General features: G+C 39.0%; 1 protein-coding gene and 1 pseudogene across 1 annotated transcript; one reads left to right on the top strand and one right to left on the bottom strand.

Annotated features, from left to right (window-relative positions):
* Positions 1 to 3,594: 3,594 nt before the first annotated feature.
* Positions 3,595 to 8,383, top strand: LOC137256369 (glutamine-rich protein-like). Its single transcript, XM_067794199.1, is given in 3 exon segments — positions 3,595 to 3,683; positions 4,724 to 4,791; positions 8,027 to 8,383. Coding segments are annotated over 3 exon segments (471 nt in total). The 5' UTR covers positions 3,595 to 3,609; the 3' UTR covers positions 8,356 to 8,383.
* Positions 8,384 to 10,066: 1,683 nt separating this feature from the next.
* Positions 10,067 to 17,896, bottom strand: LOC137255455 (uncharacterized; annotated as a pseudogene).
* Positions 17,897 to 19,035: the final 1,139 nt, after the last annotated feature.

Below are 19,035 nucleotides of genomic sequence, written 5' to 3'. Positions count from 1 at the left end.
GTGCACAGACAGACAGTGTACACACACACCAATGTGCACAGACAGACAGTGTACACACACACCAATGTGCACAGACAGACAGTGTACACACACACCAATGTGCACAGACAGACAGTGTACACACACACCAATGTGCACAGACAGACAGTGTACACACACACCAATGTGCACAGACAGACAGTGTACACACACACCAATGTGCACAGACAATGTACACACACACCAATGTGCACAGACAGACAGTGTACACACACACCAATGTGCACAGACAGACAGTGTACACACACACCAATGTGCACAGACAGACAGTGTACACACACACCAATGTGCACAGACAGTGTACACACACACCAATGTGCACAGACAGACAGTGTACACATACACCAATGTGCTCAGACAGACAGTGTACACACACACCAATCTGCTCAGACAGACAGTGTACACACACACCAATGTGCACAGACAGTGTACACACACACCAATGTGCACAGACAGACAGTGTACACACACACCAATGTGCACAGACAGACAGTGTACACACACACCAATGTGCACAGACAGACAATGTACACACACACCAATGTGCACAGACAGTGTACACACACACCAATGTGCACAGACAGACAGTGTACACACACACCAATGTGCACAGACAGACAGTGTACACACACACCAATGTGCACAGACAGACAGTGTACACACACACCAATGTGCACAGACAGTGTACACACACACCAATGTGCACAGACAGACAATGTACACACACACCAATGTGCACAGACAGTGTACACACACACCAATGTGCACAGACAGACAGTGTACACACACACCAATGTGCACAGACAGACAGTGTACACACACACCAATGTGCACAGACAGACAGTGTACACACACACCAATGTGCACAGACAGTGTACACACACACCAATGTGCTCAGACAGACAGTGTACACACACACCAATGTGCACAGACAGACAGTGTACACACACACCAATGTGCACAGACAGACAGTGTACACACACACGCACATAAACACTTTGGAAGCTATGGTGGCATTTACTTTACTTTTGTCAACAGAAATATCATTGATTGTTTTTATACCTACAAGCCAAAACACTGATTACAGAACAGTCTCGTTTATTGGTTAATGGGTTCCGTGGTATTGCGCAACTTAGTGCGATAACCAGTTCAGAATTTTAGACCAATTTATTTAACTGGATTCATAAATATTAATCAGTATGATTCGATATGTCTAAGCACTTGTAAAATGCAACACTAAGCTTCTTCTGATCCTTGCAGACACGTCGTATTACAGCGCTCTCTGACTAACAGAAACCCGGAAATCGTGGAAATCTCAAAACGAGGCCCTGCCGCCATAGAACTTTGGCGGAGTGGCACGAGATTGATATTATATCGATCAATATCAATCAATTATCGAACTACACTGAGTAAGCGTTAAAACACATAACAGGTGTAACCAGTGAGACAGACGCATTGTGAATCATTTTACGACCTCATCAAACAGGGACAGTCTGTGATTTCATAGCTGCCCGAACATCGACATAAAGTATAGAAAGACTGTGTTATTGCAATTACTATTTTCTTATGAAACAAGGCATTGGAATTGAATGTAACCAGAGTGGTCTGTTGTGTCTTTTTCAACTTTCAAACGGGAAAATTCGGATTGGCTGAAAAGTAGGTAATGGTCTGAAGAGGTTATTGAGACTCGTGTTTCGGTATGTATCAGTGTAGTTGTATTTATGAACCATGGCAGTCTTCGACACCAGATAATACCGGAATATATTGGTATCCGGCGAAATACATTCCCGCTGCGATGGAAATTAAGTCATTATATTAGCTTATACAATTGGACCTAACAATAACCAGTAAGACTCTTGTGACGTTCCAGCCTTTAGGTAAATGGGCACACATCAGGCTTAGTTCCGTTGGCAGACGTGCACCTTGTAAATAAAATGGTGAATGTTTATAGTGAACATCGTTATAGAACGGGATACCCTCAATGGTGTGCAACTTCATGCATATTTTGGTGGTCATTGACGACGAGGATAACAGTGGTAGGAAACAACAATTTAGATGTTTGCAATACCAAGGAATCTTGACGGATGAACTATGGATCAAACTTATGGTGATTCTATCAAGGTTTAGCCTAAGTCATCAATCTTAAAGTTCAGAAGTATAAGTAACCTGACTAATTGTTCACTAATGTTCTCTGACTAATTTAAAAAGTGGCAAGTTGATTTTGTAAAATGAACACCGTATGACCATTACCAACAAACAAGGAACATATCTCTTCGTAATGGTAATGGAATATTACCTCACACATTGTACCAATGTTGGGAATCGAACTCGGATCTTCGGCGTGACGAGCGGACGTTTGAACCACTAGACTACCCCACCACCCTAAAGAATGTTACATGTTGATGCCCAAGGTGTAACTGAACGTTAAGTAAAACAGTCAATCACACATGACGTGAACTAAGGTTACAAATCGCTACAAATCGCAACAAACATATTGTAATGGAAGTGCAAAATAAAGTAGCAGTAGCAATTCAAGGAACGAAGTTATTGTAACAATAATGACAGAGATGGCAATATTCAATGCAACAATGGTGAAGCTGCAGCCAAGGCGGAGTATTCAGGGTAAGAATGATCTTCATTCAATTCTTGGTCGTCTTGTAACTTCCGCATGGTCCCTAGTCTGGTGATCTACCTTTTGTTGTTGGCGATCTATAGACTTTTGTTATATTGTATTGTCCAAATAGAGATATGAATTTTAACTTTCCACGCTCGTTCCAGTTCAAATTGTGGTATTCTAGTTGTTTTACTTTCCTTCGTCGACAGGTTTTTATTATATATATATATACAGACCTTTTCAGCGTTAACTGTTCTCGTCACGATGTAACCGCAAAATTGCCGAGGTGACGTTAAATATTAAGTCACTCACTAACTCTTCTTGTAACATAACCCTGAGGTATATGTGAGATGACAGGCAAGAGCAGAGCCCCATTTCATTTAAAAGATTGTAAGATTCAAAAGATTGTTTATCATGAGTGCCCAGGCAATACGACACTCTGTAAAGATCAGGCCTTGTCCAAATGCTTGTTTGGCATCATTGGCATCATTGGCATCAAGTCAAGCAAATGAAGTACGATGACACATGTCAGCCAAATTTTGAACAGCAGATTCCTTCAGTCCCCATTCCATGAGCACGGGTTGCCGAAAACCAATGCAATCATGGATCCTCACAGATCATTAACGGATTGAGAGAGAATACATGTTTTAGCACGCATTAAAATGCATCAGAAATTGGCCAGTTGGGTTAATTACCTTTTGTTTTGAAGATATTGCTCCGAATAAAATGTGTGATAAACATGCAGCATATATATATATGTCATGAAATAAATAATTAATGTACACTAAACATATTAAGTCGTTCGTTAAGTCAGCGTGCTATGGAACTACTTCCAGTCCATGTTCCGCTGGGCGGTCAGCAATAACGACATGGTGTCACACACACGTCAGTCATAAGTGCCATGGTGCCATTATACTAAGTCGTTCTGACATCTTCAATGCTTAACACTGAGATATATGGTAACCTTTCCCCTTTCAAAACGGGTTTGTATCCTCTGAGGTGAAATCAGTCGTCGTCATCACTCACCAGCGTAAGTACAGCTCTCAGTTCTTCCTTTCAAAATATGCCCTTACTCAAAACAATATTGTATACAATTTGTATATTCTTCAATTTTTTCAACACAGTAATGTTCCTTTTTCTGAAGTAATGAGACATTGATATTGTCAGGATTTTCATGATATATTACTGAGCACAATGTCACTGGTAAGTTCTTCGAATACGTAATGCTATATGACACAGCGTTTGGCGACAGAACATGTACAAATAACTGCAGTAATCTTCGACTAATCTTTCAAAGGTATTTGTTTCTGACTGACTTTGCATTTGACTTGAAGATTGCAAGCAGGCGTTACTATGTTTAAACGGGGTAAAGATCGGAAACAGTAATTATAGATGGTTCAGTTGGGAAAGTTTGTATCGACTGTAAAAGAACGTGTGCAATGGCCGCCAGTGAAGAAGGTGGATGTCTGCGGATGACATATTCAAGAAATTCTATTCAAACTTACTTATTTTTACTGAAATCCTTTTGGAAAGATTGATATTAGGTAGCAGGTATTTGAAAGATATGAGGCATTGTAGGTCAGGTTTGACTGAAGAATATAATTACCTTTTAATATAACTTTTGCCTCTCATGTCCGCTCAATTCAGGAAAAGCATGGGAAGGAGATTCTGATTAAACTGATTTGACTAGACCTCATTCCAATAAGAACCGCTTTGGTTCCGGTGCATTTTATCATATAATTAACTTGTTATTATATCATGTTAAATGCCAACGATGCGACCAAGTCCGGTTTTACATACCCCAGTTTGTGTGCCATTTTGGAGACTTAATCACCTGTGTAAGAAATACGGAGAAGTAATATCAGGCTTTTTTTTCTTTCCACAATCATATAATATTCGATGTGTTTTTCAATTATATGTACAGAAGTTACATAGTCAATTTTCATTAAACGAATACAAGTAACCAGTGCCATGACAATTGGTCCTACACATCATCAAATAAAATTATTGGTGCGCATTAAAATAGAGATAGCCGTTGCAGCTCATGATCTGTGATGCTTCATGTTCCAGCACCGCCATGAAGCTCCTTGTCGTTTTCATCATCGTCACCCTTATGGCCGCATATTGCCAGGCACAGGGTAAGCGTTCACTGAACTCTTGGTCTGCAGCTTCAGAGAAAACCATTTAGTGTATCTTCCAAACTAGACTCCATTAGTTACTCAAAGCTGCAGGAATCCCTTACAATTATTGTCGCAATTACTCATAATTACTCATAATTACTCAAGATACTTCTGTACTGATTTTCTAACGCAGCATATTTTCATCTCATTAACCTTTGGCTCAGAATAAGATATAGCATTTTTATGAGTTGGCTACAATACTTTTTACGTGTATAGATACAACAACGTTAAACCGTTTGTTCATTAGATGTTGTGTTATTCAGCGTCAATCCCAAATCCAAAAAAGACATAAAATGAAGTCATGGATATACACTGTTTTGTTAATTATGTACATATAAAAAGCATCTATGTAAATGTACACATTCAGCGCATTACCAGTCCACGCCTGTTCTGTGTTCAGCCAATCAGGAAACAGAAGTATGACAGTCGTGACCTATAAATATATATATTGCCCAGCAGATTAATTAAGTAACTTCCGATATATTTGCTTGAGATTTAAATCATTCGTCATTGAAATATGTGATTATACAGGCACATGCTTGATCTGCGATGTGCGAGATTTACCGAAATGAATGCTCTGATTTATAGACCAACACCTTGCTAAAATTTAACATGTAGGGTAGTAACCACAGTAACATAATTTTATAATATGATATCATATATTTCCCATAGGTATTTGGGATTGTGAATTGGGTTAGTCATACAAACTATTATTACGTCATAACTGATGATTAATCTTCATGGCTACTGACAGGCATACGACTATCCAACAAGCAGTAAGGTTTGCTAGGTTTCTATGTATGCATGCAACGATGGCATTGTGAAGGTAAAGCCAGTTACAAGATATTAACACATTCTGTCAATGAGTCTAACATTTCAGAGTAATATTACAACCGTTGGCATTACAGTGCAAATGATTATTAGAACAGACACAGGCATGAAATTTCAAAATTTAAACGAAATGACATGTGATAGAATTGTACTTATATACAACTACAAGTTTAGGTTTTATGTGACACATTCTTTCGCTTGACAGAGTAAACATTTATACCAAAAATGCACGTTTTATTTCAGGATGTATTTGTTACTTTGTTGTTGACTGGAAACGTTTTCTAATATAGAATGCATTATAAGCCTTAAGGGTGAAGTAGGGAATTCGGATATTACTGTATGCTCAGCAGTATATATTTTTATGTTTTTTGTTACCCAGGATTTGCTCGGCAACCAAACCAACAAGGCGGAGGTTTAAATACCAATCAGTTACTAACATTTCTGCTTCAAGCTCAGATGGCAAACAGTCAAAATGCTTTCTTGTTAGCCGCCATGAACTGATTCGGAAACATTCTGAGAAATAAACGATGAAAATGTTTCTTGTTTTGTTTTATTTCTTGGCGTTATGTACCACCGACATCATTGAGGTCACGATAGGGGTCACACAGAAAAGGAAAGACAAGCGTCTTCATAAAAAAATACATTTTTCAATTTCCGAAAGAGGATTGCAGTAGCGTCTGAAACAAACGTTAAATGAATTGTTATTGTCGGGTTCTTATGCGTTGCGTTAATGCGTCTGTTGTGTATGACCTTTCCATTGCTTTTACAGATTTCACAAACCTTCTGGTGACGTCTTTGTCAATAACTATATCCATGGCTTCCATAGTGACCTTCAATAATGACGCTGGGTAGATTTCTAGCATCAAACTCGGCTCTCTGTTATGATCAAGCCACATCAGACAGAGGATGATCGTGGACAATGGTCTCTGACAGCATGCATTTCTATTGTAGTGGATTGGGCAAGCCTTTTGGGGTTGAACAGCGGTGGCGGGTTGTTTCAAGCACCGTCCCGGAGGCTCATTCGCAGAAATCAAGGCATGACTAGACACTTTGCATAATATGAAAAATAGAAATAAAAGTTGATAACAATAATAAAATATCTTCCAGAAAAACTGGAGTTACATCAAACATTCTTGACAAAAGAGCGAAAACCGTATGTTTCAATTATTGTTTCTGTGCAAACTTGTTCGGTAATTTAAAAGTATTAAATGAACAGCTGAAAATTCAAATTTAACATACGGTTTTTGCCTTCTGTTGTAGATCTTTTGAGCTTGCAATCATTGCTGGGACGATCAAGTGGTACGGGGCTCAGTGGCCTTCTTGGAGGGCGCCAGACAAACACACAACAGCAACAACCAATCACACTTCAACAACTTGCTCCTGCTTTGCTGCTGTCCAATATGAACCTTCAGAATACAATGATGAGAGACCTCTTATAATTTCGGTGCATATTATGTAAACGATTTGAAATAAATTCCACTTCTAGTTTCGAGGGTTTGAGGTGTTGTGCTAATGAACAATGGTCGTACTTTTTAATGGTATGCCAAACATTATGCCTCAGTTACTGTCGAACGCAATTTGTTGTTACATATTGTTTGTATGGTCATCGACAGAATACACAATATCCCATGTAGTTATGCAGACCACCAAACCAGAGGTTCCAACTAATCAAGAGTGTTTGTTTCAATGATCTCCCACTGGATTACTGTTAACACTTACCATCTACAAACAGGGGGTCGAATTTCGTAGAGAACAAAACCAACAGGCAGTCAGCACTCTGCAAATACCTGACATTGGTATCTACGAATGACCCAAACGGTTTACAGTAAAACGTGTTTCGGTATGTACGCATGCATAGGGTGTATAGAATGATTTCGGAAGATCATGGCAATCTATATGTTGGTTGTTGAAATTTTTGTGTCTACTAGATGGAACAATGGTGACAATATTTGCCCGCGCACTTAGTTTTGGTTTGGCTCGGGTGATTATTCATCATGTTAGAGTTGTTTGGGGGAAAATGTGCACGTGAACGTCGAGGTAAGTACTTTGTAACTATTACAGGTTTTTATTGCCAAAATTTTCTCTGACGACAGATTTCATCTTTCAACGTATTCAAAGATGGCATCAAACTATGAAACTGTCTTTGGTGGAATCCTCACGTGGACGTGAAGGATGTCTGTCCTTCACTAGTTTTGTACGTGTGAAGATACTTTACTTTAGATACCTTTATACATATGATTTAATTACAGGATTCCTGAGAAGAACGGTGACCACAAGGAAACGGACGCTTTCACCACATCGCAATCACAATGCCGTATGTGATTTTTTGTGAACTTGCATATGCAATGTTTCTATTGGACAGGTCTGGACGTGGTTCTTGCAGCTTTGCTTGGGGCAATAAATCAGCAACCGTCTCGACAACAATTTCAACAACAACAACAGCAGCAACGACAGCCACAACTACAGCAGCAACAGCAACAGCAAGGGATACAGCAGCAACCGCAAGGACTACAACACCAACAGCAACAGTTTGGCTTGACACAACAACATGGACAAGGCCGAAGACAAAATATTGTCCAACCAAACCCTGCATCCCAAAACAATAATAGAATGATGTTGGATATGCTTCTTTTGAACCAAATTGCTCAGTCAAATAGGATGAATACATTAGCTTTCATAATGGCCAATTAGTTTGGAGTAAATGGTGTTACAGATCAAATGTTTGTCGTTTTACCTCTAGTTATACCATCACGACACTCGGAAAAAAGCATCTCATTGTTTGATATCACTGCTTATAGTTGTGCAGGGTTACCCGTGTCGTGATCCGGTGACTGAACATTATTTTTTGTCTTGTCAAAGCCGTATAACCGAAGGTAAAGTGATAAAAGTCCAGCACCTGCTTCAGTTGTGCTGCGTGCTTCAGGTGCAAACGTGTGCTATTTTTGTGATTAAACTTTCTAAATAAAGTACACATTCCAGTACTAGTACTATATTTTGGTTGAATGTCATCTGAGATTCAAAACCACACTGCATCATACATTGCAACATGCGATATTTTAATCAACACGATGCCTCTCTAAATGGAGCTGGCAAAACTATCTTTGGAGATCACGTCAGATGGATATTCGATTTAGCCAAAACCCAATAAGAGTTATTTAAGATGAGGGCAGACTGAGTGTGGTCGTACAAAACCGGTGAATGACATCTTATAAAAGCAACCAAAACATGGTTAGCATTTTACAAAAGCAGAAATCACTGAACGATACAGAGTACATATTGCACATAGTTTCATGAATCACTACCAAATGGTGACAACACGCGAAAAATGTCATGCATCACTTGCATAAAAAATATCCAAAAACATTCACAGGCATGTAATTTGTTCACATGAAAAACACGAGAACGTCTGGTGACGAACTTAGAAACAAGAGAAAATAGTGGAGATGGTGTTTGTATCGGGTATCATTTGTCACGGTTATCAAATTTACTCCTTTATCATCTACCATAAAGGAAACCAACTCATTTATATTCTTTATACGCATGTTTAAAGCTAATGCTTGCTCCTTCATCTACAATCCTCAAGACTGTGCTTGTGTCTCCTTCAGTGGGGATTCATAAAACGTCATTCTTGTTCGCACACCGTGAAAATGTTTTTTCGGAAACATCCACAATACAGGTTGTGATAAAGCGTTACGTCAAATATGAAAGCAACCCTAATGGAAGAGAAATAAAGCCTTATGATTTTCGAAAGTTCTTATTGCATCGGTTCAAGAAGCTCCTTTGGACTGACTGCTCAGAATGTTAGTTTGAGATGTACAGCATCGGTGTAAATGACTGCAAATGATTCGACTGATTGGGCCAGACATTCATATTCAGAGCAACGAATTGTTGCCACAGAGTCCAGTATCATTCTGTTTCTTCGACCTTCATGAATGGACTCAACACATAGTACCTATGTTGGGAATCGAACTCAGGTTTTAGGAGTGACGAGCCAACGTTTTCCCCACTAGGCTTCATTTGCCCTGGCACGTCATGGCTGCCGTCACGGTATTCGATGAAGGTGAGGCGAAATAATGTTTACTTGAGAATATCTCGCTCATATGATGACGTGTATGCGTGTGTATGTTTGGCTGTTTGTGCTACCCCAGGCTTATGGGACTTATACCGGTTTTGTTGTGCAGGCTTACTGAGATACCATGCCGCAGTTTAGCGTGAATGCCTCACTCAGACATTATACAGACTCCGAGTCGACCTACCCGTGTTGTACTCATTAACGCCGAGCTCCAAAAATGGGCCAACTAGTACCATATTTTAACGTCTATGGGTATGACGCGATATCTCATTGGATACCAGTCTCCAGAGAGACGAGATTTCTTGATAAATATGTATATAACACAAGTGGTCTGTTTTTAAGACATTTATTCAAAATTTATTCATTTCATTATGTACAAAAACGACAACAAATTAAACTGTGACCTGTTGATTTTGTGAACACATTAGTGAAATCAGATCCTTATCCACGATTTCCAGCGCTAGTGAATTGGGATGTCACATTTACATGTAGCGGAATTAAACAGCGACCCTTCGGCACATCTCATTCTCACCCAAGTGGAACCAGCTGTGTTTTGTTCAAAATAATGCCCAATCCGATCAAGTCTTCTTTTGTCACAGTCTGCAAGACAGAATGGTTCAATTAAAGTTGATTAAAATCTCATTGTTACTGTTCTTATTGCCCTTTACGGAAACTCGGTCAGGTCCTTTTGTTACACAAGCTATGTTAACGTCATTGCCGGGGCCTATGAAATCGAAATGGCAGCAATAGCTAAGAGAAAAAACACTGTCTCAGCATTATTCAACTATATTACAACAGTATGTAGATATCAGAGTTTGAATCAGACAACTAGTGAATGACATCATGAGCATCGATGTACACAGTTTTGATACAATGAAATGTGTCAACGACGTAAGCCAGCTTAACCGCCCGACCTCGTTAGTCGGCTCTTACGACAAGCATGACTTGTGCAGGCACATTCTAACCTGGATCTTCATGTGTTGGAGTGGGCGAAGACTTATAGATGAAACCACTGACAAGGATGAAAACGTATTTAATCATTGGAAACGTTAAAGAAAGTCCTGGAAATCTGCATGCTAACTTGCCCTCTGACATATACACCCTACCTCAAACGCAGTCTTCATGTCGGTCTAACTCGGACAATAAAGACCTGACTCACGATGTCATTCAAGATCACACGAAGTCTCTCTCTACTGCACTTAAGGCGTGAGTATCCTCGTCATTTGTATGAGCAGATTCTTTCATCCTTTGTCACCTCCACATAAAGTGTCATGCGTTCATGTTTCAAATGCATACTAAAAAGTTTGATTACATTTTCATGTAGGTTATATTATTAGTTTGAATGGCATTCTAGAAGTTGGTGGAAGAGATTTGACAAAACTTCTAGACGATCAATCTCTTTATTTTCACAATGCTTGAAAACAGTAAAAGAATCTGTACAACAAAATGTTGATCATCCATAAAGTTTTGTCATCTCTAAGTGATATTACTCACGATTTGGTCGGGAGACACAAGCACAGTCTTGAGGGTTGTAGATGAGATTGTCCGGACACGTCAGCAGGGTCTCCTGTTTGTTAATGACTAGCCGGAAGTCTGTCAGGTTTGACGTCTCTTCTATGTAACATTCTGTGGGCAGTAAAATCTCTTGTTAAATTCATACATCTAAACCCACTGTTTCTTGTTTAGAACCAGCAGTATTCTAGCTAAATGGCACCGATCTGAAAATAATCGAGATTGGTTCAGACAGTCCAGTGGCTGACATCATTCGGAGCGACAGGCGATATGATGACATGTGTCAACCAAGTCGTGATCAGAGAGCCTGACCACCCGATCACGGTAGTCACCTCATGGGTACCTGAAGGCCTGAACCTCCTTTCACAAAGCACTAAGGTGATCGTAAGGCACTGGGTAACCTTAGTACAGTGTTAAAGAATGAGACTTGAGGTTAACCTTAGTAAATGCTGCTTCGTGAAAGAAGCCCCAATATCCCGATTTCTCGAAACAACGTAAGGGTCGGTTTTGTGTTTTTCACTCAAATTCGAGAACATGCAATGTCCAGAATGAACTGAAATGGATATTAAGCTCACAGAGAGTAGACAATTTGAGTTTGGTGATGAAACTTGGACTTTTATGTTTTAAGAATGTTTCAAACTGTAAAAACTTTGAAATTTGTGTAAAAACATAAGCTTGTTTCGAACGGTCGGGGACAATTCTAACCCGGATCTTCTCGGGTTTTGCCCACTGAAAAGATTCACACGAATATAGTCATTTTTCTGTATGATGTTGTGAAATGAAATAAACTATGGTTGTTACGAAGTAACTGAACTTCGTAATACGCATTTCGACTTGGGCCAAAATAATAGTTCGTTACATCCCCCGGTTCGTTTTAAAAGTAATTTACCGTGATACGTATTCAAAGCGCCAAGATTGTGTATACTTCATAATGAGGTTTTAGTGCTCGGTTTGCCTTTACAGAGAAACAAGAAGATCAAACAATGGGTGCGATGGGTAGCCTAGTGGTTAAAGCGTTCGCTCGTCACTTGAATAGCCAGGTTCGAGTCCCCATATGGGTACATTGTGTGAAGCCTATTTCTGGTGATACGAGGGCAGGTCAAAACGCTCTAGGCCTTCATGGGCCTTGTACTTCATGGACCTGTTGCTTTCGAACTAGTTGATTTTTCTGAGTAAAATAACTGGAAATGCCGATGAAGAACACTGTACAACAACACTCCTAAGATTAGTTGGTGTCACCAGTCTAGAAGGCCGGTCATAGAACCTTTTGACCAGCCTTCGTATTGCTGGAATATTGCAAACAGCGGCGTAAAACTAATCTCACTCACTCAGGATCACGCCATATAACCACGTATCCCAGTTCATAAAATATATATTACCAACGTTTCTTTGGTCTCTGGGAATGCTGGAACTGAAGCCACAAATACACAGTTCCCTGATGAATATGAGGCCAAGAGGGCAGGATAACGGCTCCCACTTCCCTGCCATTGTCCTCTGCTCAAAGACTGTGCCATCACGACTCAGAGGGCGCTTGTCGCATTCTGTCAAGTGAAAGTAGCATTCAAAAGATTAGGCGAAGAAAAATTGAGTTGAGGACAAAGTCAAAATCCCAGCGTTCTACCGACACTGTTTTGATTTTGATGTTTTACACGGCACTCTGTCATATTCCAAATATATGTCAATCTTCAGCCATCCAGGGATTGATGTCATGAGCATCGACCTGTTCAAATGAGATACGATGGAATACATCAAACCCAGTAATCGAGCCTGACGACCCGATTACGTTAGTCACCTCTTCTGACCAGTATACGCTGTAGAAACTAGTTGGATTAAAAGAAGGAATTACGATTAATTTTGGAGATCAATATCACTAATGTCTTCCATCACTTGTAGGGGTCAGTGGGGTAGCCCACTGGTTGAAGCGTTCGCTCGTCACAGAAGAAAACCCGGTTCGATTCCTGACATAGGTACCAGGTGTGAAACCGATTACTGGTTTCCCCCATTCCTGGAAGCAAAACCGTTTTCTCATATCATTTGTAAAATGAATTCAACATCTAAGAAAGAAGATGTGCTGTAAGTTTCGAACGTCCATAATAAAACAAAAATGAAAACCAGAAAATTAAATATGGCAGCTGTTCCGACCTAGTGACTTAACAATACCTACCATCATGGATTTCTTGACAGTTACATCTGTCTGCTTTGAAGACTTCCATGCCATCGCACATGAGAACTCGTTCCACGCCTCCATAATGCAACACAAACTCCCGAGCATTCAGTGGACTTCCAACTATATAACATTCTGGAAAATTACGAAAAAAATACAGTACAACTTAATGAAATCGAGACTTCTTAATGATTGGCAATAGACGTACGTATTTCAACCGAGCTCGTCAATTGTGTTCGCGTAACTATATAATAAATATTCAATATTTTACTGAGAAGATACAATCTAAATTTGGGTATGTAAAATGTCTTTGATTTACAGTTATGGCTAGGTTTTGGTATCGGTCCTGGCTTTAAAAATGTAAAAGGTGTTTTACCAATGTCGTTATGCAGCTATAGAGAAGGAGGTTTTACGCGGTCATTGTGTCATTTGATTGGCTATTGAACTATATATAGTTGGAAGAAAGCTAAGTTTCCCCGTTATAGGAGGAGAAAATACGTTGTTATATATAGTTGGAAGAAAGCTAGGTTTCCCCGTTATAGGAGGAGAAAATACGTTGTTATATATAGTTGGAAGGAGGCTAGGTTTCCCCGTTATAGGAGGAGAAAATACGTTGTTATATATAGTTCGAAGGAGGCTAGGTTTCCCCGTTATAGGAGGAGAAAATACGTTGTTATATATAGTTGGAAGGAGGCTAGGTTTCCCCGTTATAGGAGGAGAAAATACGTTGTTATATATAGTTCGAAGGAGGCTAGGTTTCCCCGTTATAGGAGGAGAAAATACGTTGTTATATATAGTTCGAAGGAGGCTAGGTTTCCCCGTTATAGGAGGAGAAAATACGTTGTTATATATAGTTCGAAGGAGGCTAGGTTTCCCCGTTATAGGAGGAGAAAATACGTTGTTAATGGTCGTAATTGTAGTGGAAAATATGTCGCTAATGGCAGTAATGGAAGTAAAGTAAATTACACTCAACCACTCAAAAGGCAAAGAATGATTCATACTTAATGAATGTTGTCATTGTTTGTATGCGATCCAAATCACCTCAGACGTAAGAAAACTGATGGCGATATGACTTGTTTTGTTTTCTTTGTTTCGATTTTTTTTAAAAAAGAATGCAATCATGGTTTTAGTCTCTTATATGTTCACAGCAATAAATAATAAATTTATAACTTGTAATTGAATTTAAAACAGTTTAAATATACAAGACAATATACATGCTAGCTATAGAGCACCAACACCTGAAGGTACATCATTGGGACAATGGGGACCTGCAGTACATTTGTTTCCTTCATTGACCCAAGCTGGATTTGCACCGTCCCTTCAGCTGTTATCAATTTTAAACAATATAGCCATAAATTACAGTGACATATATACTTGAGGATACAAAAACAGCATGTTTATATTTTTTCCCAAAGCTTTGGGACTTAGGTACCCTCTCGGGAGGACAATAATGTTACAGTGGTTTAACCCACTATGAGGATACAACCAATACAACAAAGAGTACAACAGTAATTCGTTATGGTTCAGCAAACATGCAAACACGAAAAACATGTTTATAAATACAGACAGCTGTTTAAAAAACACCCTAAATTTATAATTTATAAGCTTGTCATGAGCCATCGCTGACCTCACTCGTCACTGAATTAACGTGTGCCTTTAAGTCAAAATCAGACACGAAATACATCTCTCTGATTGGCTGAATCATACACAGTAGGCGTTGTGAACTGGCCTACTTGAAGAGACCTGCAGTATGTTGCCCCGGAATTCCATGTGTATTGTCATCCTCACCTAAAACTAAGTTTTTCACTTAACGAATTGTACATCGTATTGGAATAGTCGTTATATAGCTGTTGCTAAGGTTTAACCAGGTACGATGTGAACGGTATTCAGTTTGGAAAATTCCAGTTCTATATACAGAGAGTATATGGTATACTGACAAACAGCGAGAACGCATTATAAACGTTAACAAACCTTACAAGAAAACCAAAATGGACCGATTTTATCACATGGATAGTTAACCCAACTCCTAACAATCCCCGTGTGATAAAATATACGAATATAATAAGTAAATAAGGATTCATTGTTTGACGTTAATCTCTAAGAATTCACTGTACGAGAAATACTTTCAGCTGTTCCCTGCCTCTCATGCTGAATATTCTCATGACTGTCCAATTCCACAATTGCACATCAAAACCAAACCCGAGGTACAACGATGGTAAGGCTGATACCTTGGAACGTTCAGGAAATAAATATATACTCAGTTACCGAGTGAACTATTTTTTCTCGCGTCGGCAATATTACAGCCATATAGCGATGAAAACAAAGTAATCATTTTACAATAACTGTCGTCAAAAGACAGTAAAATAGGTGGGTGTATCACAGTTTTGGAAGAAAACCAACCTGATGAAAATTTTAATAAGACAGTAGGTTCAATAGATTCATTTGTTACCAATTCTAAGATGCTTGGGTGAAAGATAAAAGGCGCCGACAGTACTTTATCAGACGATAATGTGCAGTTTTTGCATTACGTCACAATGCCTTGGTGTCACTGTGTCATTTTAGTCTGCCCGAATACTTTTGCATTACGTCACAATGCAACCGACCTCATGATGCATATCAGTTGCCATCGCCTCGTGCAGCCTGCTACAGTAAACTATTCCGTTGCATCCCGTTTCTTGGCTTGCAGTTGCTTCATTCAGCTGACATCAATGGTGGCAACATTACGTTTCTGTTTTACGACGATAAAATGTCTCAGTTCGACTCGCAATCGAAAAACGTCACGGTAACGTTCGCAAGGTTTTCATTCCCATAATGCAGATCTACGTTTGGTAGTAGAAATCTGACGTCCATATTGTCCCATATGGTTTACGTTAATAACAGATGCAATTAAAATAATTTATAGATATTTTTAGATAATTTTAAGATATTTAACCCAAACGTAAAACGTCAACAAATTGTTTATCATTTGTTTTTCTGCTAATGCTCGGCTTACCGTAGGGGGTCAGGCAGTTCAAATAGCCCCTCAATTAGCCCTTTGCGAGGATTCATGATTTAGATCGCCGACATAGTCTGTTCTCGTGTAAAAAAAATAATACTGATAAGGAAGTATTAAATTTGGCATCTTGGAACAGAAATACAGTTCGCTCTATAACCATGTATAGTATAATAAAGCACGCTATAACGTTAGCTGTATTTTGAATCAAAACCAGACATTAAACCACCAGCAACCAAAGTTTGACCACCTTACTGGTGATCACGGTATATTCAACCATGCACCCGGAATCATGCAAATGGCTTTGTGAAAGCTTCATGTGAGTTCACGTCCTACCATGTTTCACTCACGTATCAATAAATCATTCGCTGTAGAACAAACTAACCACAGGCAACATTACTTCCGATGCCCCACACAGACCTCGTGTCAGCTGTCTATGCATACATCAAGAATACGTCTATTTAGAAGTTAAATTGTTGTAAAAACATCCGAAATAGAACCGACACTTTTATGTACATAACATGCTTAAAACTGACAATGATTTACAAGATACTTGGACGTCTTTCCGCCAAGGTTTCAACTTGTTTTATGGTATGTACATGGCAGATGCGACATCTTAATGTGGGAGGCATTATGACATACCTCGTGAAATATGATGACAGGACATATAACTTATAAATATTCATGCATGAAACCGTGTTTCCTCACAAAATATTGCACCAGAGACACAGTACTTGTAACAAATCATACTTTCTTGTCTTTCTATACCCAATTCTTACTGAAAAATTATGAATATGAAAGTAAAATACTATGGACTCGTTTCAATTTACGCATGAAATGAAAAGAATGACTGCATGTTCACATTTTGGTCACCACTTTTTTAAAATGTTTTATACTTTTTCTTAATTACAGGTAGTGTTTGTGATACAAAAAACCCGCCACTAACCATAACAAACGAAAATTAAGAAGGTCATGTACTACATTACATCAGGACAGCTCCTTGACTCCCACCAGTGAAGTAAACATAAGGAGACCTCCTTGGCTCCCACCAGTGAAGTAAACATGAGGATAGCTCCTTGGCTCCCACCAGTGAAGTAAACATGACGAGGCGCTAATGTTTCGTGAATCACTTACTTTCACAGTGGACGACGCAGGAACTGGCGATAATCCCTGCAATAATCCTCAAAAAGCCGCGAAAGACCATGATGATCTACAGAGCAAAAAAATATCCATGAACAAAATGAAAATAATGGTCTTCAGGAACTTTGGCATATGGTGAGGTCTAAATATATGCCATATAAATGCATCTCTGTAAGAGGCGTATGCATTTGTACTCATATTTGTACTCAAATATGTGTGATAAAAAACACTACTCACCTGAATATTGTCAGTATTGATGGAAGTCGCCCTATGCTGCTGCCAGGTGCTTATTATACAAAGAAGGGAAGATACATGTCCACCCTAAGTCATGGAATATGTGGAACAGCGACCCGCGTCAAGCACGATCCTGGCACCTACATGCTCTCCCCGGCAACATGCATTACATATATTGTATCTAGTTCTAGAGTGTCATTTATTTCTCCAATCATGTACTGTTTACGTTGCGTTTTTAGTCGTCGAAGGAGCGTGAAGGGAAAGGTCAACAAGACAATTTTATTAATCATGTTATTTCATTTTATTTTATTTATTTTCTTATATTTTATTTATACATTATGTTCATTATATTGTGTTGGCCTTAGGGTATTTATTCTGTAAACACTTGGCATTATGTATTCCACACATCTGTGTCACTGGTTTAAAAGAAACTGTCTCAGTTTGCTGAATCATTCAGAAAATCTTGTCATCCCGAAACACACGACATGCAAAATGAATCACATGCTCACGTGATCACACTGTCCTTCGATGTCAAATATGTGAATGGTTACGTCGTCGGAATAACGACATTTTGTTTAATTTTTTTACACTTCGCTAGGAAAAAAATAATTATTCCATTTGTCTGCCCATCAACTCCCTGTGGCAATCTGTAGAATGCGTGAAAACCCCACAGAACTTAAATGGATCGTTGCCATGGATATTTAAGTTTATTCCTAACGTCATGAGTATTTTCGAATTACAACTACAGGTGTTATTCATTTCTTTTATTTATCCAGTGTCTAGTTTGAACATTTGTTGTTGATTGCATTATCAACCGGGTGAGCTCGTTGTTGCAACGGCTTCAGAAACTCTTGAACGACCTCTTAATAAATCGGAATGTCAACTAAAGTATGAAACAGTATTGTAGTATCTTGCTAAAATAGTGACAGGAGACACATATACACACAGGGGTAAAGGTCATTGTAACACGGGATATTTTCATCGATAATCTTTCAGAATAATTATAGGATATTAAACGAGCTTCCCCTTTCATATCAAGTTTATGTCCCTTGTGAAATACTTTTGGTTTGCCACGAGCTTTAGCTTTAACTTTGATATGAAAGGGGAACGAGTTTTGCACCCTATTTATTACCCACGTTCTAAAAAGTGAAAATATCGTTAAAATAAAGCAGTATTTTTGCTTTCCTATATAAAACCATGTAACGCGGATTAATACATCACATTGGTGATTGGAATGTCAACCGCTTCACTCCAGGA

The sequence above is a fragment of the Haliotis asinina genome, chromosome 11 (genome assembly GCF_037392515.1).
Source record: "Haliotis asinina isolate JCU_RB_2024 chromosome 11, JCU_Hal_asi_v2, whole genome shotgun sequence".
NCBI classification, from domain to species: domain Eukaryota; kingdom Metazoa; phylum Mollusca; class Gastropoda; order Lepetellida; family Haliotidae; genus Haliotis; species Haliotis asinina.
Note: the sequence above shows the minus strand (reverse complement) of the source record. Positions and strands in the feature narration are given on the sequence as shown.